At 43.9% G+C, this 23,497-nt stretch overlaps 1 protein-coding gene and 1 pseudogene across 2 annotated transcripts; one reads left to right on the top strand and one right to left on the bottom strand.

Moving 5' to 3' along the window:
• Positions 1–788: 788 nt before the first annotated feature.
• Positions 789–2,318, bottom strand: LOC133772268 (UPF0711 protein C18orf21-like; annotated as a pseudogene).
• A 124-nt stretch (positions 2,319–2,442) lies between these two features.
• MFSD9 (major facilitator superfamily domain containing 9) lies at positions 2,443–22,119 on the top strand. Of its 2 annotated transcripts, XM_062210022.1 has the most exons (6): positions 2,443–2,618; positions 6,001–6,088; positions 7,848–7,891; positions 14,526–14,655; positions 17,755–17,964; positions 21,325–22,119. In XM_062210022.1, the coding sequence occupies exons 1-6, from the start codon at positions 2,466–2,468 to the stop codon at positions 22,113–22,115; spliced, it is 1,416 nt and encodes a 471-aa protein (XP_062066006.1). In that variant the 5' UTR covers positions 2,443–2,465; the 3' UTR covers positions 22,116–22,119. The 2 variants fall into 2 exon arrangements, with proteins under 2 accessions (XP_062066006.1, XP_062066007.1); XM_062210023.1 differs by lacking the exon at positions 7,848–7,891 and having other exon boundaries at positions 17,786–17,964.
• Positions 22,120–23,497: the final 1,378 nt, after the last annotated feature.

The raw sequence follows: 23,497 nt of genomic DNA, 5'->3' as shown, positions 1-23,497 counted from the left end.
TCCCAGACTCATCTTCAGTGACAGAAGAGTAAGTAACGAAAAGAGTTTCTGAATAAAATAAGGGCCAGTAACCATGGTTAATATTCACTAAGTACTCACCATGATTCAGGCACTTGGTTGTAATTTATTCACACTACTGGGTGTCATGCACCCACTTAATTCCTTTTACTGCACTCAGAAAAAATCCTATAAACTCTGTTAAAGCCTTTTAGGTCCCAAATAATCTGCACCCCTGCCTACCTCTTTGACCTCTGTTTTTAGAAAGTTTCAGCCACATATATCTTCTTTCAACTCCTCTCAGCTTACAGGTCACCTCCTCCAAGCTGTTCTTCTCAAGTAGCTCATTCTTTGCCTCTGTCTCCACATTGAGACTAAGCTTTCTTATATCATTTGTCATGATATTATTTATTCTTATTTTTTTATTATATGTTTCTTTTGTATTTGTATTATTATTTGCTGTTTTTATTGACACTTTCAGAAATTATTATAGGAATAATGGAGTTGCAAAAAAGGAAATTTCAGTGTCTTATTGAATCACCTATAATCAAGAATGTCCTAGATATTCACTTTCACTTTCACATTCAAAATAGGAACAATATTCAGGTTTTACTAATACAGTTATGCAGATGACTGAGAAAACAATACCACACATTTGATCATTTTTCCTGAATTAGCAATCAGACTATAGACACATGGAGGAAATTTTCATAAGTCATTTGAGATCTCATAAAGGTCTCAATTTACTATAAATAATGAAAACTACTAGGAGTGGAAAAAAATAGCAACACCATCATTCAGTCCACATATATACTATTTGTGAGAACTTTTCATATACAAATATATTTTGATTCTTTCATCCACCTGTGAGCTAGGCAGATTTTAGTCATTCTAATGAGGTGTTTTCGCCCACACACATTGAAGTATGCCAAGAAAAGTTTGTTGTTGGACCTAGTATGTATTCAGAAAAAAAATAATAGGAAAATGTTGTTTCATTAAGTTTAGTTTCTGAAATATAAGTTCACCCTTTAAAGAGAATGTAATATAGTTCTGAAGTTCACTTTTGGATTCTTTTGGGATTCATTCTTACTAAGCAACATTTTTAGTTGAGAGAAGTGTTTCTTTGAGGGGCAAATGGACATGGACTATTTAGAGGTAGGTGTTCCGAAAATTGGTACTGGACTGTTGCTTTCGGAGCCAGCCATATCTGATTAAAATTTCTTGAACTTGGAGTCTTTCTGATATTTTCTGACTGACTTCAGTAATCATAGGAAGTTTTTACTTTTACCCTGATGTTTAACTGTTCTGTTGCATGTTTTACAAGTAATCAGCAATACAGTTTAAGTCTTTGTACTTTTTCACAATTTTTCCTTCTGTAAAACTGAGTGGATGATTTCTTCCTTCTCAATTAAGAAGTTTCTGTATCTGGGTGTCAATCTGGGCTGGAGTTTGAGGCACATTTGAGAATTACCAGAACCAACAACTGGAAACAGGGCAGCCTTGTTTCCTCAAAAATGCTCTTATCATTTGGAAGCCAAATGAGTAAGCACGTCAAGAAGACTGCTCCGTGGGTCAAATCCGGCTAATAGGTCAGGCAAGGGAAGGCATATTAAGCAATTCGGAATTTTCATAAAGAGAAGCATCTGGGTTTTTTTGTTACTGAGAGGAGTAGGACGTTCAGCCTTCTCTTTTGCATCATCCCGAGCACTGTGCTATGGAGGAGAGCCGACAGCGCCAAGTTCACCACAGGATAGGTGCTCTCCACACCGTGTGAGGAGGTGTAGGCCAAGAAGAGACAGAGGACCTGGCCAGGGCAGCCAGCCTCGAGGCAGTTCTGGCTCACTGCTACCTTGGCCCCAGGCCACTTTCTGTGAGAAAAAGGAGCTACCGTGTTCTTACCACTCCAGGAAGCTGTAACCTCGACCCTGACGGAAACCATCTCTTGTTCAAACTGCGAAGTGTTCAATAAACATGTAGAATTCTCACAAAGCTAACCTTGGCCTACAGTGCTTCTCTTTGTTTTTCAAACAGGCCAACCAGAGCTTGACGGGCCACATTAACTCCTTCCAGGTCTGTCACATCCAACCAGAGGCCAGGGTCTGTGGCTTTTCTTCCCGCCGCCGCTGACCACCGCCTAGGATTAGCTCCTGCCAGCAGGTGAAGTTCATCACAATTCCCTCTCGGCCTCCCCGCCAATGACAAGAACACAGGGACTTTATCCCCAGGAAACAAACATTCGCATCACGATCAACGCAAAACTGACACGTGTTGAACACGTTGGTGCCTGGCGTTCTGCCCGCGAAGCGGCGACTCCCGGCTCGGCGGGCCTCAGAACCTCCCGGCCGGCCGCCAAGTCGCAACGCCGCGGACCGCCCTCTGCGCAGGCGCGAGCGTCCTCTTCCGCCCGGGGCGGGGCTGGCGCGCAGGGGGCGGGGCCGGGAGGCGGGAGGCTGGCTGCTGGCTCCCGTATGGAGCTCGGGGGTCGTCGGGGCCGGGGCTCGGCCCTGGGGCCAGCCTCGGCGACCCCGGTGCTGCGGCAGGAGCGGAGGCCGGGGGCCGGGAAGCCGGGGACCGCCGGAGCCCGCCGCTTCCTGCTCTGTCTCTACCTGGTGGGCTTCTTGGTGAGTGCGCGCGCTGGGGATGATGGTTTCAGGGACTTGGGACCCCAGGCTGAGGGGCCGTTTTTTTGTTTTGTTTTGTTTTCTTTTTTTTTCATGGAGCTCCTGCAGGTTTGAGAAGCTCAGCCCGGGGCTGGGAATTCGAGATCTGTCTGGTCTGGTGCCTTCTTACCTCTCAGGTCTTACCACAGCTTTCATCACTTGGCCATTCGCGCGGCCTTATTGCTATTCCCGCGTTCGGGGGCCCAGTCTGCGGCTGCCCCTGCTGCTTTTCACAGCTGCCCGCCCCGGAACCACCCCCAGGTGGGGCTCCTTGACCTAAGGGCTCTGGAGGGTGGACCCCAGGTGTTAAATGCTGTGTCAGGTGCAGTGCTTGCAGGGCAGATAGCAGGAGCTCCGGGCAAGGTTGAAAAAGCCCAAGCTACTGCCGGGCTGCTGGTGCGGTGGGGACACGCAGATCTTTTTATCAGACCAGGTTAAGGGGCCGCTTTGAATATTCGCAGCTTCTTACCTGTTTTGCATATGCTGTGCTCAGAGCAAGTCTAATCCAACAAGCCCCGTGTGAGTTTTTACTATCTTCAGTAATATAGCCGAGAGAATGATTAGCTGTGTCTGATATCTTAAGCGGGAAAAAAAAAAATGTAAGATTTCCTAAAAGTTAAAAGGCAATAGAGATTTTTGAATGGAAAATGATATAATAATAATTAAAATATATGAAGCTGTTTGCATCCTTGTAGGATCTAATGTCTGCTAGGTAGTATCTAGGGAACATTATAGACAATTTAGTTAATGATTTTGGTATGTATGGAGATGTAAAAATCCTTAAGACTTTCAGGAAAATGGTTTCTGGTTGGGAAAGAAGGGGGTGAGATAACAGAAGTCATGGTCAGGTTTAAATTTGTTTTGGAGGGAAGATGAAGATGACCTTTCAGTTTTGTTTAGGCTGCTAAGATCAGTGATGTAAGCACTGTCTTTCCTGAAGATAGCTGGTGTGGTCTGTATTCCATTTCATCAGCTTTGGGCAGATGGCAATTCATATTTATTGAGTTAGTCTTTCAGCCAAGAAATAGTGGGATTCCTACCCTGCATGCGTTCATCGGTTTTCATTGGAAGATGCTGATATGGAAGGTTTGACTTGATTTCCTTATAAAGGGATAAGCGCATGACTAGTTGCCCAATGCAAGATATACGCAAAACGATGGTTGTTTTAGGATGTTACAGATTCAGGAGAGAAGCTGCTTTTTACACTGAAGAAGACAATTTTAGAACAAATTCCTGTGAGGAAAGAGCCAGAAGCCGGCTTTCTCGGGGAAAAGAGAGCAGTTTTTAGAATCACAAAGTACTAAAATAATACCAATCGTTGTTAAGGATTATGAGTCTGTATTTTCATATCTGCATTCCATAGATCACAGCCTGTTGATTTTATTTAAAATAACCATTTGAATATCAAATAACATGTACTAGAATGCTTTTTAAAATGTTATTGAACAATTGATCTTTTCTGAAAGAACCAGAAGACTCAGTTGTTGGCTTATGCATTATGATTTTTTAATCATATAAACATCAGCAGGTTGTCAGGACAAAACTGACCATAGGAATTTTTTTTTAATGATTTGTTTATTTGAAAGGAAGAATTACAGAGAAAGAGGGAGATGTGGTGGGAGAGATCTTCCATCTGCTTGTTCAAATAGCTACAATGACCATGACTGGGCCAGGCCAAAGCTGGAAGCCTGGAACTCCATCCATGTGTCCAGTGGGAGTGCAGGAACCTAAGTACTTGGGCCAACTTCCACCGCTTTCCCAGACACATTAGCAGGGAGATGAATCAGAAGTGGAGTAGCTGGGACACAAAGCAGCACCCAGATGGGATGATGACATTACAGGTGGCAGCTTAACCCAGTGCACCACAATGCTGGCCCGAGGAAATGTTAAATAATCATGTAAAATTTAAATAAAATACCATAGGTCTGGTAGTGCAAATTTATGAGCTATTGACGATCACTGAATTTTACATACATGTCCTCCTAAAGATGTATCCATGGAAAAAGACCACCAAAGTATAGGCGGAAGTCCACGTTTCTAGAGTTATATGAATGCACAGCTACCAGCACTGGGGAGGCAAAACATTAACCAGGACCTAAACATGTTTTTTCATGCATGTTCTTTCTTTTAATAACTAGGTTTATAGGAGGAGGAATTCAGGTTGGATATAAAGAAAACTACGTGTATAATATGTTTTCCTTCCTCTAAAGCAGATGTAGCAGGTAAACAGATGAAGTAAAAATGAGAATGAAATATAAGAGAAAAATTCATAGTCTTTCTGTAACTTAGTATATTAGTAAAAAGGATCCATCCTTATCCCAAAACTCAAGAAAGCAGATAATGCTTGCATATTTGAGCTTCTGTAGTGTGCCAGCCCTTTCTCACCATAAGTTTCCTCATGTTTCAACCAGGCAGGTATTATTATTCCATTGTTTGATGATGAGGGCATTGGAGCTTGGAAATGTTACTTCCCCAGAACACACTTTAGTAAGTAATAGAGCTGGAATTGAGAACTGGCAGTCCGACCCCAAAGCCCATGCACTTTCTATAACGTAATTGCAAAAATATTGGCTGCAAGTGTACCAAGCTTCCCTCTCCTCTCCACTTGCTGAGACTTTCTCCTGGGTGTTACTTCATGAAAATATAAACCACATCCTAGGACATTAGTCATCTTCTATAACTACAGAAGAAAAACATTTTTTAAAAAATTTTATTTGAGAAATAGAAGGGGAGTCTTATCCCTGGATCACTCTGCAAATGCCTATTTTTACAGCTGAAACCAGGAGCCTGAAATGCAGTCCAGGTCTCCCACATAAATGGCAGGAACCCCATTACTTGAACCATCTCCACTGAATCTCAGGATGTGAATTAGCAGGAAGCTGGAGTCAGGAGTCAGAGCTGGGAACCAACCCAGGTACTCCATTGTGGGATGAGAGTGTCTTTACTGCTAGGCTAAACATCCACTTCAGAAATTCTTAGTTTTAAGCAAGTGCTGCTTCACTAATAAGTATAAATTATTCCTCTCTCCTTTGCCTCTTCGTATCCATAGAAAATTGGAAGTGTGTCTGTTTTCTTTGAGGAACTTGTGTAACTAACATATTCTCTTTGAATCTTCAAAGGCAGTTACAAAGACGCTAAAGTTAAAATGCATCCTACCACATGGTAGCTCAGGAATTTTTAAGTGGCAACTGATTAGCATGATGTACTTTAGAATACAATGATGATATCTTGTTTTTCAAAATCTTAGATTCACTTTATTTTAAAAACGTGTTCATAATTTTAGATTTACCTATTTAGAAATCCTTAGGACATGACCTGAGTCCTTCTGTTTGTTTGTTTTTAGGATTTGTTTGGTGTCAGCATGGTTGTCCCTTTATTGAGCCTTCATGTCAAGTCCCTTGGAGCAAGTCCAATAGTTGCTGGAATAGTAGGTGAGTGGTTAATACTGCTTACATTCAGAGCACTCAATTTTAAATCTCTAAACTAAGTCCTGCAAACAGCCCAGCTTTCTAGGAAATGGGATAAAATGAATCTATAGAATAGTTAAACACATTCACTTGGAGTAATCTTTCCTAGATCTCTCAAGGCTACTTTTGTTCAGAAGGTTGTGGGGTTTGAGCATTATCTCCATACTCTGATATCACCAGTGACATAACAGGTACTTACTGAGCCCATTCAAAGAGCTGGCTCTGTGTAGATTAAAGGATAGGTGTGGACTCCTGCTTGTAGACTCTCTCACCTAATGTGGAAGACCAGATAAACAATGTACAGAAATCACAACTGTGGTAAATGGCTTGGCTTTCCACACCATCCCAACATATCTTAGGGACCTAATGGATTTTTCTGCTTATATGGCATAAAAATTCCATCCAGAAGTTGTTGATTCACAAAAGGAACGGGAAATAACAAGTCTTAGGTCTGTGTTAATTTTTTTTTTTATTTTTTAAAAAGATTTTATTTATTTATTTCAAAGAGAGAGTTACAGACAGTGAGAGGAAGAGACAGAGAAAGGGCTTCCCTCCGTTGGTTCACTCCCCAAATGGTCTCCTCCTAGTCTCACACGTGGGTGCAGGGGCCCAAGGACTTGGGCCATCTTCTACTGCTTTCCCAGGCCAAAGCAGAGAGCTGGGTTGGAAGAGGAGCAGCCAGGACTTGAACCAGTGCCCATATGGGATGCCAGCACCGTAGGCAGAGGATTAACCTGCTGGCCCCAGGTCTGTGCTAATTAATGAGAAATCATTACGTTTGATCATTTACAAGGTAGACAGGCAAATGTTTCGGGACAGTTCCGTACGTACCTGCTAAATCCTGATCCATGCAATGATTTGTGTTTCCTCCAAAAGTGTGCTGAGAATTGTTTAGATGGTTCAGCAGCATGAATACAGAAGGAATATGTTACATGATAATGGAAGTACAGAACTCTGTTAAACTTTGAAGTTAATTATAAAGTTAAAAAAATTTTTTTTTTAAATTTTAAAGACATAGGAGATAGTGTTAACATTTTAAGGCAGAATGTTTCTGGGATTCTGATTTCTACTCCACTGAGTTGTCTCGAAGCATTTTGAAAGTTGGAGTTACGTGGTTCTCACATGAAAGACTATCTCTCTGGGTCCCTAATGTCAATCCTGGCCTTTATTCTCTCTTTTGCTTATATTCAATTTTATTTTAAACACCTCTTACTAAACATTTTTTTTAATTTCTTCCAACTAGGAAACATAAATACATTGGGGCAATTTCCTTCTGGTTTTTTTCAAAGATTAATTAATTTATTTGAAAAGTAGAATGACAGAGAGAGTTCGTCCATCCACTGGTTTATTCCTCGAATTCCTATAACATCAGAGTTGGGCCAACATGAAGCCAGGAGCCAAGAACTCCATCTGAGACTCCCACAAGAGTGGCTGTGTCCCGAGTACCTATGCCATCTTTAGCTTCCAGGTGCATTACTAGGGAGCTACAACAAAAGCCAAACAACCAGGACTTGAACCTGCACTGTGATATGAGAAGTGGATGTCACAAGTGCTGTTTTAAAACATTGTGTCACAATGCTGCCCTCCACCCCTTTATTTACATTTTAAAAAGTGGACTTTTCCTCTCTGCTATCTTTCTATTTCCATGTAATTGTTACTGTGTAATACATTTGGGGGGATAGGTCTAGCTGATTTGATTGATGTTGGTGCTGTTCTTTTACAGGGTCCTCCTATGGCATTTTGCAACTCTTTTCCAGCACCTTGGTGGTAAGTTATGATTCAACTGGCCACCTATCTTGAAAACACAAGCATATGCCTCTGAGGGTCCTCCTTCATGGCTGTAGTAAAATTTAAGGGTTGAAGTCCACCAGACAGTAAGTGTGTGGATGATGAGAATTTACAGTAGTGATCAAGAAGGATCCTTTTGTCCTCTATCTTCCCATTTTACTAGTGAAAAGATACAGACAGACCTAAGGGACTTAAATGACTTTATTCTGAATGGAACACATTGAATCAGTGATAGATTTGAGTTAAAAACAGTTTCTAGTGTGATTCCCAAGTAACTTTCTACTATATACAAGAATGTAAACAAAAGGTATTACCAGTTTTATTGTTTCTTAATTGATGGTAAGTCCATTTAGATTTGTAGGATTCTCTGAGGTTGTGCATGCTGAACTTAATGCTTCATTATAATACCTAAGTGTATGGACAAAGGAGCATTTAGCAATGATTTGCTGACTAACTGCTACATGAAGTAGAAAACCCTTGAGGTGATCTTGTCACTCTCCTGCCCTTGACCACTCAGTTTGGAATGCAGACACATTAAGTGATCTTTTCCTTCTCTGTCCCTTGGGGGGTCTGCTACCGTCTTGAGACCCCAGTGTCCAATGGCTCATGTCATTCAGTAGAACAGTTTAGTCTCACAGATTGGTCATTAGTGACTGCAGTCTGAACACTGGCTTGGAGATCTCACATTTATTGAACACATTGTTGCTGTAGTGCTCTGAGTTTCCCAGGTGTTGCTTTCTTGTACGTTTTTCAAAGAAATGTGATTAAATCCCATAGTGACTTCCTAGATAAGAAAACTGCTACTCTGATTTATCTTAAGTAAGCAAATAGCTCCTCCCTGATGTATGTTCTTTGTTGAGAATAACAGCAATAGGTTTATTGTCATTTAAGCTTTATAATAACCTAGCAAAATAGTTTAGTGTCTCCCTTCTTAAGAGGAAAATTTTAAAAATGTGAGGAAATTAAGATTCACAGAGTTTAAATAATTTGACTAAGTCACCAAAAGTCAGTATCCAGACTCTAAACTCATATAATTTTTTTTCCCCGTAAGTCATCTGCCATTACCTTACAGGGAAGTAAATAGGTAGCTGAAGTCAGATTGTACGGAGAGTGGAGCACTTGCTTGGCAGGCATAATGTCTTATTCCATACTGTTTCTTGTGAGTTAAAAATCAGGGTATTTCTTGGTAAACAGCTCTTCTTCTGCTTTATTTGGGAACTCCCAAAATATTTGATGTGTACATATGGTAAAGCCCTTGTTAGGCTGTAGTGTTTGCTTATCATTCAAGTACTTTTCCCCTCCTACTGGACTCTGGCCCTAGATATAAAGACCTAGCTCCATAAGTTTTGTTTGTTTTTTAAATCAGTGCATAGTACATATCAGAGTACTTGGCACAAAATTATCGTTTTACGAATGTAAATTTGTATTTCCAACTACGATCCTACCCTGTTTCTCAAAATGATCCTTTGTTTTATTATGTTTGTGTTTATAAAGTACATTTCATGTAGCTACTAGCTAGATTTTAATGAAAACCTTCCTTATAAATCCTTCACATAGAGAAATACTTAATTAAACTTTCCTTTGTCACAAACACTTTGCTAAGCTCATTTTTATTTATCAGTTTTATAGAGAAATGTTTTAGGGATGGTTGTTTGGCCTAGAGGATACACTGCCAGTTAGGACAGCTGAATCCAATATTGTGGTGCCTGGGTTTGAGTCCCAGCTCCTGATGCCAGCCACATGGTAATGTAGACCCTGGGAAGCAGCAGGTGAGGGCTGTAGTGGTTAGGTTCCCTGCCATTCACTTGGGAGAGCTGGGTGGAGTTCCTGGCTCTTGCCCTTAGCTCATCCCAGTCCCAACCATTTCGAGCATTTGAGGAGTGAACCACTATGAGAGCTTCTTTCTCTCTTTCTCTCTCTCTGTCTCTCCACTTTGCAAAAAAAAGTAACCAGAAAGTTTTAATAAAAATTTTTATGAGGGTTTTCTATAGCTTGACAATTGTATTTTAATAAAAATGACTACTGTTGATTAGTATTATTCAGTACAACTTAATGTCAAACCCTGTCCTGGGCACTTGACTGCATCTAATGCTCATAGAAGCATCCAGAGTATGATTGTGGGTCTTTAATGACTAAATTTATATTGAATAGGTGTTACCCCTGTTTTACTCACAGAGAAACTGATGCTTAGAGAGATTAACTAACGTGTCCAATGCCATGATGTAGGGAATGATAAGAGTTCAAAGTTGAACCCAAGCAGCCTGGTCCCAGTGTAAGTACCAGATGATAACACAGTCCTGCAAACACAAGGAGGCCTGTGATTCCTTACTCTGATCAAACAAGTGGGGGGATTTCTAAAATCCACCAAAATGAAAATTGGGGAAAAGCATTGATGAAATTTGTAGCAGTGTAATTAGGCAGGCTACCTAAAGGTTCTTGGCTAGCATGGATGCTAATTAAAACGCTCAGATGATGGACTGACCTGTAAGCAGAAAATTTATTTGGGTTGACCAAGCCAGGAACCACACATTGTCTCATGACTGGAAACTAGGCTCTCTGAGTAATGGAGAGTTGCAGGTTTTATGGAGTTAACTTTAGGAGACTAGTGCATATTTGTTAAGTTTTGGGGAAGTTCTGGTGAAGATTATGCATGAATTAAAAGGGGACAGGCGTGTATGTCCTCCAGGTTATACGTGTGTTACATGCACTCTGTGTTGAGGGCTCAGATGGGAGAGTTTCTGCCTTTCTGTGTCAGAAAGATGAAGGTGAAGCTACAGTTGCTACAGTTGCCCCTTGTGTGCAGGCTTCTCAAACCGGCCATGGATGCATCAGGGCCTGTGCCTTCTTTGTTGGAAGTGTCCAACCTTTTTTTTTTTTTTTTTTTTTTTTTTTTTTTTTGAGACAAGTCAGAGTTAGACAGTGAGAGAGAGACAGAGAGAAAGGTCTTCCTTCTGTTGGTTCACCCCCCAAATGGCCGCCACAGCTGGCGCACTGCGCCTATCTGAAACCAGGAGCCAGGTGCTTCTTCCTGGTCTCCCATGCAGGTACAGGGCCCAAGCACTTGGGCCATCCTCCACTGCCTTCCCGGGCCACAGCAGAGAGCTGGACTGGAAGAGGAGCAACCGGGACAGAACCAGGACTAGGACCCAGAGTGCCGGCACCGCAGGCGGAGGATTAGCCTAGTGAGTCGCGGCGCCGGCCTTAAGTGTCCATTTTTTAGTAGCATCTTATGCTAGTCAGCTGCCTCACATCCATCTCCACAAACACCTGCTTATCCTCCACCAGGGTATGATTGAGATTAGGGTACTGAGGGTAGAGAGGATTGTTATAAAGCTAACAATATTTTGGAGAATTCACCCTGAAAATGTTTTTTTTTGTGTGTGTATTCTTTTTTTTGGTTTTTGTTTTGTTTTTGAAATTTATTTATTTGAAAGAGTTACATAGAGAGAGAGAGAGAGAGAAAGATCCTCCATCCACTGGCTCACTCCCCAGATGGCCACAATGGCTAGGACTAGGCCAGGCCAAAGCCAGGAGCCCAGAGATTCTTCTACATCTTCCACATGGGTTCAGGGACCAAGCACTTGGGCCATCTTCCTCTGCTTTCTGGTGTCCATTAGTAGGAGCTGGATCAGAAGTAGAGCAGTTCTGACTTGACCCAATGCTCATATGGGATGTTGGTGTTGCAGGAGGCAGCTTCATCTGCTGTATTACACCGCAACACCCTCCCACCCCCCCACACACACACATTTTATAATAGAGGAATTTTAACACAGTTAATATTCTTATATGATCTTTAGGCTCCTTCCAAAAAGATAAATATATAATTTAAAAATGAAGAAAGGGCATGAATGGATATAGTTAGCCTTTTACAAGAAACAGGCTGAGAGTCTATGGTTAATTGGAAAGGATGGGGAAAGCCTAAGGAACTTGACCGAAGAATGAGGGAAGCAGGACACAGTCTCAAGTCACAGTCTCAGGTCTCAAGTGGACATCCAGGTTGTCACACAGCACTCTGCGCCCTATTTTTGGCCCTTCTCAGATAAGGCTCCATTGCTGTCATAATGTTCAGCAAATTTTTTAAGGCAATTGCATATTTTCTCAAAGCCTTACCTGGAGCTTCACGGTGTACCGTGGGTCAGTGTGGAGGCCATCTGGGTGAACTGGCTGTTTCAGTTTGGCTGGCGTCTACCTTTGGATACAGAACCCCTCCAAAGTCAGAGGAGGAAACATCTGAGTGGCCACCAGAGGCTCAGGCTGCTACTGTCTTCCTGCTCCGCCATCTTTAGCTAGACAGCTGCCAGGCCTCCAGCATTGTGGGAATGTTCTCAACAGGAATGAGGGAAGGAGGAAGAGCAGAAGGCTGAGTTCTCTCTAAGAACTCTTTCAGAAGCCTCACTAGGTGACTTTCGGTTGCATCTGCATTGGCCAGAACTTGCAGCCTGCAGGTGAGGCTTGTTTTGCAGTGAGGCGTGTTGCTGCAGGGTATGGAGAGTATTCAAGGAAAGAATAAGCCAGGGCTGCCAAGAGTCCTGCTCACCTTGCTGTTTCCATCCCACAAGGTGTCCATGACCCACCCTAGGGACGTTAGGACCCATGAAGCACACCACCATCTATCTGCTTGTGTCTGCTCTCATTCCCTTGTGTGCCTCTCAGCTTCTGCGCCCGGTGCCTATGTTTTCTCTCCGAGTGCCCCACACTTCTACTCTCAGAGAAGTACTGGAGGAAGGTTCAGCTGGTGGCCATCAAGTATGCCTTTTCCTGCTGGGCAAGCCTCACCCTGGGCTGCTCTGTCATCTTTCTCAACATCCTTTCTCGCATAAAAGATGGCTCGGAAGGGAGCCCAGGCCTAGCAGAACTCAGGCCTCCCAGCTATGAGAATTATAACTGGCAGTCTTACTTTGTTGCTTGCAAATAATCCACAAATTTAAAATGAAAAGTTTTGTCACAAAGGGAAAAAGCAAATTAGCATAAGAAAAAAATACCACTTAGCAAATTCACAACTTTTTAAAAAAGTGATGGTGTAAGGAGTAGGAGTCCTTTGGAATATGCAGAAATGAAGATTCTCTGAACTATACTTTTTGGTAGCATTATAGATCTTACTGAGTTTTCAGTATGTCTGATGCCTAAAAATACACCGATCTTTAACCTAATTCCAATGCTAGGAAGTTATTCTGAGGAAATTAAAAAAAAATTTATTTGTTTGAAAGGCATGGAGATACAGAGAGATAAAGACAGAGATCTTCCCATCTGCTGGTTCACTCTCAAATGCCTGCAAAAGCTGGAGTTAGACTCGGAGACTTCATTTCCACTGGGGTCTCCCACTTGGGTGACAGGAATCCAAGTACCTGAGTCATAACCTGCTGCCTTCCAGGGTGCACATTAGCAGGAAGCTGGAGTCAGAAGCAGAGCCTGGAATTGAACTCTGGCTCTCTGCTATGGCATGTGTCTTAACTGCTGAGCCAACCACTCACCCTTAAGGAAATTTTTGAAAGTGTTTTTTTGCTATGAGGATGCTTACTGTAGCAATGATTTATATTTGTGACAAATTGGGAAGAACTAAAAATTTAACAAAAAGTAGATTTATTAAATAGCTATCAATACATAGTAGAATATGGGCCATGATTAAGAATAACAAAGGCATATATATATATATATGTATGTATGTATTTGGCAGGCAGAGTTAGAAAAAGAGAGAGAGACAGAGAGAAAGGTCTTCCTTTTTCCGTTGGTTCACTCCCCAAGTGACCGCTATGGCCGGTGCGTTTTGGCTGGCGCGCTGTGCTGATCCGAAGCCAGGAGCCAGGTGCTTCCTCCTGGTCTCCCACGCAGGTGCAGGGCCCAAGCACTTGGGCCATCCTCCACTGCTTTCCCGGGCCACAGCAGAGAGCTGGACTGGAAGAGGAGCAACCGGGACAGAATCTGGCGCCCCAACCAGGACTAGAACCCGGTGTGCCGGTGCCGCAGGCAGAGGATTAGCATAGTGAGCCGTGGTGCCGGTCACAAAGGCAGATTTTTAATGACATAAAATGAGGTTCAAGTCATGGTGTTAACTGAAAAAGCAAATTACAAAATAGAATGTACTGTATGACCATTTGGTTAAAATATATGTCAATTTGGGATTATGAAATATTTTTATATGCTTTATTTTTCAAAATTTTCCAAATTTCTAAGTAGTAAACATGGTTTCTGAGGCTAGCATAAAGAAATGAGAATGAAGATGAAAATGAAGATTTATTAATTATGTAGTGTCCTTCAAAAAGTTCATAAAGATGGAATTAAAAGATAAAAATTATTTTAGTGGGAAAAAAATTTGGCATCCATACACAGATTACTCATAATGTGTTTCTCATGAACTTTTTGAAGACCCCTCCCACTTTGTCCTTCTAACCAATCTCAGCTACTGGGTGATCAGGTTTTTACTTGGACAAAGAAAATTGCATTGTGTTTTTCTGCTCACTTGTGGGTAGACCAAAATAACTCCAGCAAATGGCACAACGGAACTGAGCAGCTAAGAATCTGACATTTTCCACTGGTCACTTTGTTTTGGGTGTTTGCCTAGTGGAGGCTGTTACCGAAAAGTGGGTCAAAGGGCTTTCTCTGTGTCTTTCCCCAGGGTTGCTGGAGCGATGTGGTCGGAAGACGGTCCTCCTTGCTGCTCTGCATTCTGCTCAGTGCCCTGGGTTATCTCCTTCTTGGAGCTGCCACCAACGTGTTCCTGTTTGCTCTGGCTCGGGTTCCTGCAGGTGAGTTCTGGCCCTTCTGCATGTGTGTGTATGTCTTAGTTCAAAATAAATCCATCCCCAAAGCCAGTGTCTCCTGGACTTTGCCTCTTTGATTAGGGCTTCACAATGATTGCAGCAATTATAATGATGATGGTAACATCAGCAGCTACTGTTTATTGAGTAGCATCCAAAGCTACCAGTCTTGTACTTGACAGAGCCCAGAGCCTGTCAGAGTAGTCATGTGAACAGCTTTGGGACTGCCCCAGCCCTGTCTCCTGCCTATTGAGTGGTCTCTACATTCAGCCAGTAAGAAGTCCTAAGAAGTTGTTAGCTATGACATATGTTTCTGTGACATATGTATGTACTCTGCGAAGAGTTCATTCTTCAGAATTCTTTTTAGTTGCTTCTAAAAAGTGCTTTATGGAGGTGTTTTCTGAAACTTGGCCAGTCATCCTAACAAACCCCAACAACACGCACAAAATCTCATGGTTTAGGTGCCCCATGTGTATCTAGTGTCAAGTCTGTTGTATATTCTTGGTTTGGTTGGCTATGTGTCTTTTCACGATAATTCACTCTATCGTTCCGTGGTAGGTACTATTAAGCAGATGAGATGAATAAGAACCTACAAAATGGGTAGAGATTCATGGGGAGAATTAAACTGTTTGTATTTAATATGAAATGAGCCTTGTTTAAATAGCAGCAGTTATATGAACATTGTAATCTCTGCAAACAAGGAGAGCTAAACAAAATTTCCTTGGGGTGGGTATTTGGTCTAGTGATTTAAATGCCAATTGGGATGCCCACATGCTATATTGGAGTTCCTGGGTTTCAGTCTTGGCTCCACTCTGGATTCTAGCTTCATGCTAACATAGGAAAAAGGACGCAGTAGGTAATAGCTTAAGTGGTTATGTTCCCACCACCCATGTGGGAGACCTGAATTCTATTCCCAGCTGTCATCCTGGCCCAGCCCCAGACATTGTGTGTATCTTGAGAATAGACAAATCAATGGATGAGACTGCTTTCTCATTCTCGTATGCCCTCACTTACTTGCTATCTCACTCACTGTTTAAATTAATTAATTAATTAAATAAAAATAAAATAAAAATTCCTTCTTACCCACATAACTGCCTTGGTGCTCCATGTACAGGAGGGAACCATGGGGAACAACAGATTCTGCTGCGCAGACTCAGTTGTGAATTCATATTCTGTATCCTGAAAATGAGTTGCTGACTTTGAATGTGCCTGGCTTTCTCCTCCCCTCTGTCTACCACCCTTACCTCTGAAAGACAAGCATCATCTGAGTTGTTCGTGGGGTACTTTTGCCATAGTCCTCTTTCCTCATGTGCAAAGTACACACCTTACAATGGTAAAATTTCAAAAATTGTCTCAGGGTTCCTGTAAGAGACATCTTGAGAATCATCTTCTAGCCTATTCCTTTCTCACATATAAAGATGCAGGCATAGAGACAGTCTGTCTACCTAATCCTGAAACAATATATAAGTTGCTTCTCAATGAGGCTGGTTGTCAGATAAACACTTTTACAAGCTTTGATGCAGAGCTGGGAGTATCCCCAGGACTAAGTGTAGAAGCACAGCAGAGTGAGACTGCCTCCAGAGAAATCATCAGAAACCATCGTGTTGCCTCACAGTTGGGAGTGATTGAGGTAGACCCACCAGCAGCATTTACTGTGTTCCTACTATGTATTGATCAAAATAGTGGGCAACCTATTACCGGGATCCATCAGTATGTTTGTTCCCCCTGCGGTGTCTACGTGCGTAGGAAAGCATGACAATAAAGTTGCCACATGCCCTTTAATCTCCTACTGAAAATCATGTCAGAGCTTTGAGTTTGCTAGTAGAAAACCGGTTGCTATTAGTTATATGACCATGCTGTGAGAACTAAACTGAGTGACAGACTGACTCTTTTAAAAGTTTATTCTGGGCTGGCACTGCAGCTCAATAGGCTAATCCTCCACCTGCGGTGCCGGCACACCAGGTTCTAGTCCCGGTTGGGGCGCCGGATTCTATTCCGGTTGCTCCTCTTCCAGTCCAGCTCTCTGCTGTGGCCTGGGAAGGCAGTGGAGGATGGCCCAAGTGCTTGGGGCCTGCACCCGCATGGGAAACCAGGAGAAGCACCTGGCTCCTGACTCCTAGCTGCCACTTGGGGGGTGAACCAACAGAAAAAGGAAGACCTTTCTCTCTGTCTTTCTCTCTCACTGTCCACTCTGCCTGTCAAAAAAATAATAAAATAAAAAATTTTATTCTGGACTAAAAAAGGATTGCAATCTAGCATACACATGTAGTAGTGTATATACACATCCAAGGGGGTGGGAGGTGCAGCCAGAGACTTTGAAAGACAAAGAGACGTCTTATAAGTTGTCTTGAGACAAATCTCATAGACTACAAGAGCTCAAGACTACAAGGAATTGGTGATCACCCATTGGTAAAACCTGCTGTCGCTGGTGAAACATTGTCACGGAAATGACTGATCTGGATTTTTTGTGGCTTCTGAGAATTTCTGTAGTAGTTCTTATCGTAGGCAGACATACATGAAGGCTTTTCATACATGACCTCCAAGCTCTGGTTTGTTTGGATTTGCCATAAGTAACTGCATTCTGCTGCTGACAGCTTCCACAATGCCATTGTATTTCTGTTCTGTTTCTCTCCATACCCTTTCTCACCTTCTGATGTATACCTCACATGGCCCCCCAGTGAAAATCCAGGTTCTATAGAGGCAGGATGGTCTATCATTTTTCTTCTTTTTTGGTCTCTTTACCCTCTGGGCTGAGAGCAGTGCTGAACGCATAGAAAACATGCATTTTTTTTTTTCAATGAGTGAATGAATGAAAACTTTCTATTTGGAAGCCACCATGAATGGCAATTGGAAAACAGAGGACTGGAGACACTGGGGCATCATGGTGCAAGGCAGGCCCAGGGGCCATAAGGTAATGGGTTAGAATTGTGGTGATCAAACAGGAGTCCAGTTACTATAGGATGGAATCTACCATTCATAGAAGATAGAGATCAGAACTCCACCGGGGATAGAGAATAAGTGCAGAGCCACAAGGGAGATGGTTTTGCCCTGGAAACAGTGACAGCACGTTCCTTGTCCCCCTTGCAGGTATTTTTAAACACACCCTCTCCATCTCAAGGGCTCTGCTTTCCGATCTGGTCGCAGAGAAGGAGCGGCCACTCGTCCTCGGGCGGTTCAATACAGCGTCCAGCGTGGGCTTCATCTTGGGCCCCATGGTCGGCGGCTACCTCACTGAATTAGATGGTGGATTTTATCTTACAGCCTTCATCTGCTTTTCTGTCTTCATGCTCAATGCTGGTAAGTTGTTGTTTAATCAGAAGATTGTTTTGTGTACTCCTACCAACCCATCAACCAGCTTTTATCTGTTTATAAGTTTGTTTTTCTCAGAATGGGCAGACTCATTCACAAAAACTGAAAGTCATTGTGAAGAACTTTCTGCTGCTTTTCATAGTGGCTGGGCCAGATTCCATTCCCAGCAGCTGTGCACAAGAGCTCCGTTTTCTCCACATGCTCACTAACACCTTTATTTAATTATTAAATAACACTGTATTTAATAGTCCTGCTATCAGGTATGGGGTGAAATATCATTTGCCTGATTGTTAGTGATGTGGAGCAACCTCATACATGCCAGGCTGAGTTCCACAGGAGACCATCGTATTGGCTCTTGTTTTACCTTCCATATCTTTCCCACAAATCTTTGCTGGATCTCTCTTCCCATAATTCAGGCCTCACAATCTTACTTCCTTAGGCCTTTCCTGACTATTCTGCCTAAAATTGCTGAATTTTCTTCATAATACTCTTTTTTTTTTTTTTTTTTTTTTAATGTGAAAGGGTTAGAGAGAGAAAGGGAGAAGAGAGAGAGAGAGAGAGAGAGAGATCTTCCATCTGCTTTTTCACTCCCCATGTGACTACAAGGGCCAGGGATGAGCCAGGCTGAAGCTGGGAGCTTCTTCCTCCTGCATGGGTGACCGGGGCCCAAGAACTTGGGTCATCGTTCCCTGCTTTCCCAGAGCATTAGCAGGGAGCTGGATCATAAGCGGAGCAGCCAGGACACAAACTTGAGCCCGTATGGGGTGCCAGCAACACAAGTGGTAGCTTTATCTGCTGTGCCACTATTCTGGCCCCTCTTCATAGCACTTCTGAAATCCTCTTGTTAAGTTGTCTTTTGGCTCATATTCTATTTATTTCTCTCATACACATACACACACTTAGTAAGCAAAGTATATGAGGACAACGATTTTGTCGGATTTTGTCCGATTTATTCAGGGCAGAGCAGAGATATTTGGAAGCCAAGTTCATGAGTTTAATCTCAGCATCTATCCATTCCCTGGGAGGGAATCTGGGTCAGGAACACATTCGGCCGTAAATGTTCTCAACTATGCTGACAAGTGTTAGATTCACTTTTCCACTGCAGAAGGCTGAGGATAGGCGTATGCAGACTGATTGGGAGCAGAGGTGTGTGATCCAGGTGAGATGGAAACAGTGCCTTGCAGAGGGGTCTGGCTGTCCAGTGCAGAGGGCACCACGTATTGCTCTTTTCCTCTCTGATTTTACCATTTTTTTTCCTCCCCAGTAACCGTGGAAGTTTTCCTCAGTTGTGTTGCTCTCTCTGCTTCCTGCATCCGTGCTCTGATCGCCACTTTGCCTGATAAAGCCTTCTCGTGCCTTTTTCCCCATGGTTTCTATTCTCATGGTTTAGAACCCAAACATGGAGTCTGATGGACAGAGATTCAAATCCCTGCCTTGACACTTTTCATTGTGAGCCCTAGACAAGTTCTTTCCATTTTGTCATCTATAAAATAGGGCTGAGATCTGAAAAAGCAGTAGGGATAAGTGTGGAAGAATAGACAAGCCTGAATTCAGATTTTAGAGAAATTTTGAGCATAGATTGGTGCGTAGTCATTCTACGTGGACAGCCCTGGGTTAACTAAGCCACAGAGCCAGGCATGCATATGATCTGAGAGGTAGTTTGATCAGAAGAGCAGTGCTTCTGGGTAAGAATGTATGTCGTGTAGGTGTGCAGGTGTGACCTGGGAAAGCACCTGGTGCCTCTGATGGGAGAGCATCCAACAAGTGCTTCCTGACAGTCATTGCTCTCAAACCATCCCTGCCTACCCCCAAGCCAAGGCCAGCTTGCATTGCCATATACAGCAGCCTGTGCCACCCGCAAGTGTGGCCATTATGTTGTCATCTAATTGCCTACCTACTTGTCCAGGTCCCATTTAGTCATAACTTCATTAAGACAGGAATTTTACAATCTTGTTTGTTGATGAGTTTAAAACAGGAATCAGTGCTTAGGAAGTACTGCATAAATACTGAGTATGTGGACCGGCGCCGCGACTCACTAGGCTAATCCTCCACCTGCAGCGCCGGCACCCCAGGTTCTAGTCCCGGTCAGGCGCCGGATTCTGTGCCAGTTGCTCCTCTTCCAGTCCAGCTCTCTGCTATGGCCTGGGAAGGCAGTGGAGGATGGCCCAAGTGCTTGGGCCCTGCACCCGCATGGGAGACCAGGAGGAAGCACCTGGCTCCTGGCTTCGGATCGGTGCAGTACACTGGCCGTAGCGGCCATTTGTGGGGTGAACCAACGGAAAAGGAAGACCTTTCTCTCTGTCTCTCTCTCTCTCTGTCTCTCACTGTCTAATTCTGCCTGTCAAAAAAATAATATATAAATACTGAGTATGTGTCCAGATGGATGAATGGGCAGATGGTAGACAGGAAAAGAATTCATAAGTTTGATGAAGGAAAGAATTTAAATTTAAATTTACAAGATTTAGATATGAACTGACCATCAGAGACTTTTCAGCTGGGGAGAAAATAGTGAATATTTTATAGTTTTTTTATTTTAAAGTAAAAAGTCTTTTTGTATTTTTAAAGATTTTTATTTGTTTATTTGACAGGTAGAGTTACAGACAGTGACAGAGAGACAGAAAGGTCTTCCTTCCTTTGGTTAACTCCCCAAATGGCCACCACGGCTGGAGCTACACCGATCCGAAGCCAGGAGCCAGGTGCTTCCTCCTGGTCTCCCATGCGGGTGCAGGGCCCAAGCACTTGAGCCATCCTTCACTGCCTTTCCGGGCCACAGCAGAGAGCTGGACTGGAAGAGGAGCAACCGGAACTAGAACCCAGTGCCCATATGGGATGCCGGCACCACAGACGGATGATTAACCTAGTGCCGGCCCAGTAAAAGGTCTTTTACCAGAATCTTGATATCAAAATGGAGCTGTGGGGGCAGACGTTTAGCCTAATGGTTAAGACATAGTATAGGAGTTCCTGGGTTCAAAACCTGGCTCCAGCTCCAGGTGATACACACCCTGGGAGGCAAAGCTGGACAGCACAAGTGACTGGTTTCCTGCCACCAGCCGGGAAGACCTGGATTGAGGTCTGTGTCTGTGTCCAGCCTTGGCCTAGTCCAATGCCCATCTTTGGGGAGTGAACCAGCATATGGGAGTTCTCTTCCTTCTCTTTCTGCATCCTCAAATGAATGCATTTTTTTAAGAAAAATGTAAACAGAATCATAGAAATGATGAAAACAAGATTCAAAAATGCACAGCAGTAAATCTAGTATAAAAATAGAGATTAGTGATCGCTTCTCTGAAGAGGAGCTGTGTGACCCCAGAGCTGGCAGCTCACCTTAACCGATCCTGTGCATCTTAACAGGTCTGGTCTGGCTTGTCCCATGGACAGAAACAAAACATGACAGTGCACAGCAGGGCGTGCAAATTGTCAAGACCGGAGTACCAGCAGTGAAGACAGACTGTGGAGTGCAGGACGCGGCCACCGCTGGAAGGGCCATGGCAGGAGAGACGACTCCGCCACCACCCTGGGTGCAAGTGGCCTGGGCCCTGCGGGACATGAAGAGCCTGGTGTTTTCTGAAATGTGGGACCTGTTTCTGGTGCGCTTCCTGATGGCCGTGGCGGTCATGCTGTACTACAGCAACTTTGTCTTGGCCCTGGAGGAGCGCTTCGGGGTGCGGCCCAGGACCACGGGCTACCTCATCAGCTACAGCAGCGCGCTGGGTGCCCTGGCCGGCTTCGCGTTGGGGCCGATCCTGCAGCTGTACCAGCACAATGCACACGCTGTGCTGCTGCGCTCCAGTGCGCTCACGTGCGCGCTGCTGGGCCTCCACGCCTCAGCCCGCACGGTGGGCGTGGTCATCTTCTGCTCCACGCTGCTGGCCTTCTCCACCGCCATCGGCCGGACATGCATCACGGACCTCCAGCTGACCGTGGGCGGGGCCCAGGCCAGCGGCACCGTCATCGGCGTGGGGCAGTCGGTGACGGCCGTGGGGCGCATCGTGGCCCCACTGCTCTCCGGGGTAGCCCAGGTGGTCAGCCCTTGCGGGCCCCCGAGTCTAGGGGCTGCCTTAGCCTTAGCAGCAATTTTCGTGATGTCACTACACAAACCTCGCTGTAGCAGCGGTGAGAGTGATAAATTAAAGACGGAGTAGGATGCGTTTGGACAACAAGATGAGCTAATGTGGCAGGTATGCTAATCAGGGCCAGGGTCCGTAATGAGAAGGCCACTTTCAGAAGGGTCAGCAGTGCCACAGTGCAATTTCCAGGTGGGTGTGCTGTGTTGTTGGGCTTCCACGTGGACCCTCAGCTGGGCACACCTGGACCTATGGGTCAATGCAAGTCGCAGGCGCACATAGGAAGGGGAAGCTCAGGACAAAGCTTTGCCAGAGGAAATAAGTTCAACAGTTATCTGAAGATTTTCCTCTTCACTTCGAACAAGGTTAAACCTTTTAAGGGGAAAAAAATCACTCACCAGCTCCACGATGTGGAAACCACACGCAGTTCTCTTATGAAAAAAGGCAGGGTAATGCATTGATCAGATTCGGACCATCTGGAACCTGAGTTTCCTGTTGAATTCCACAAGCTAAAGAGGGAGATTTTTCTGCTGTCAGAATCCTAGACGTTGAAGAAGCTGCTTCATTAAAATTAGACTGTTGCCTTGTCAACAGTGTTTAAGAATCAGATGCTGACCTCACCCCCAGAGAAATCTGGAGTTTAGAAAGCACCATGGGCAGTTTCTCATGATGGTAGGAGAAGGGACCACAGGGAGACCTGCTGCTCTGATTGAAGTAAAAGCCAGAGACTGAGCTGTCTTCATTCCCAGGTAAATCTGAGCGTTGGCATCCTGTTGTAACCATGGTGCGCTGGGCTCTTCCTGCCTCGCAGAAGTCATACTCTATAAGACTAGAAATGGGTTCTGGGATCTATACACCTGTGGTCAGTACCTCAAGAAGACTGAGCTTGCTCGGCATCGGACGTGAAGATCTGTTCCTGGAAAGCCTGCCTTGCAGTCAGGCTGCTTCCTTCTGGCAGGACGAACCTGGCAGTGAAGCGGTGCACACAATGCTTTTAAGATGGACATTTTATGCACAGTAAAGGTCAGGTGGCATGCCATGTCAGAGGAGCTGGGTTCTGCAGTGTTTGCCTTGCAAGTCATTTCCTCATTCCTTGTTAATTTCTTGCCTGAGAAGAGGCCACTGATCCACTGGGTCTGCAGGGCAATGCTTGAGTGTTCCCTTGCTATACACACACACACACAAACACATACACTGTTGAATTAGCAGTACCCAAGGAGCCAGGGAGAGGTTAGCATTGGCTCACTGGAGACATGGGCCAGTCATGCTCACCACTGGGATTAAGTCAGTTATTAATAAAAGCTGTACAAGGGCTCCCTCTTTTCCTCAGAAACCGCCCAAGTTCACATTCCTTTGAATCCCCTTAATGAGTCCACTGGGATATTATACTTGTCTTCAATGCAGCACATGTATAATTGTAAATGACAATACACTGATTTGCTAATATTTATTATTTGTAA

Source organism: Lepus europaeus, chromosome 13 (genome assembly GCF_033115175.1).
Source record: "Lepus europaeus isolate LE1 chromosome 13, mLepTim1.pri, whole genome shotgun sequence".
Taxonomy (NCBI): Eukaryota; Metazoa; Chordata; class Mammalia; order Lagomorpha; family Leporidae; genus Lepus; species Lepus europaeus.
This window is presented reverse-complemented; position numbering and strand designations above follow the sequence as displayed.

Excerpts from the sequence above, each read along its gene's own strand:
- MFSD9 (XM_062210022.1), top strand. The coding sequence starts at position 2,466 with ATGGAGCTCGGGGGTCGTCGGGGCCGGGGCTCGGCCCTGGGGCCAGCC. Across the intron at positions 2,619-6,000 it reads TCTACCTGGTGGGCTTCTTG|GATTTGTTTGGTGTCAGCAT; the intron begins GTGAGTGCGCGC and ends GTTTGTTTTTAG. Across the intron at positions 7,892-14,525 it reads TCTTTTCCAGCACCTTGGTG|GGTTGCTGGAGCGATGTGGT; the intron begins GTAAGTTATGAT and ends GTCTTTCCCCAG.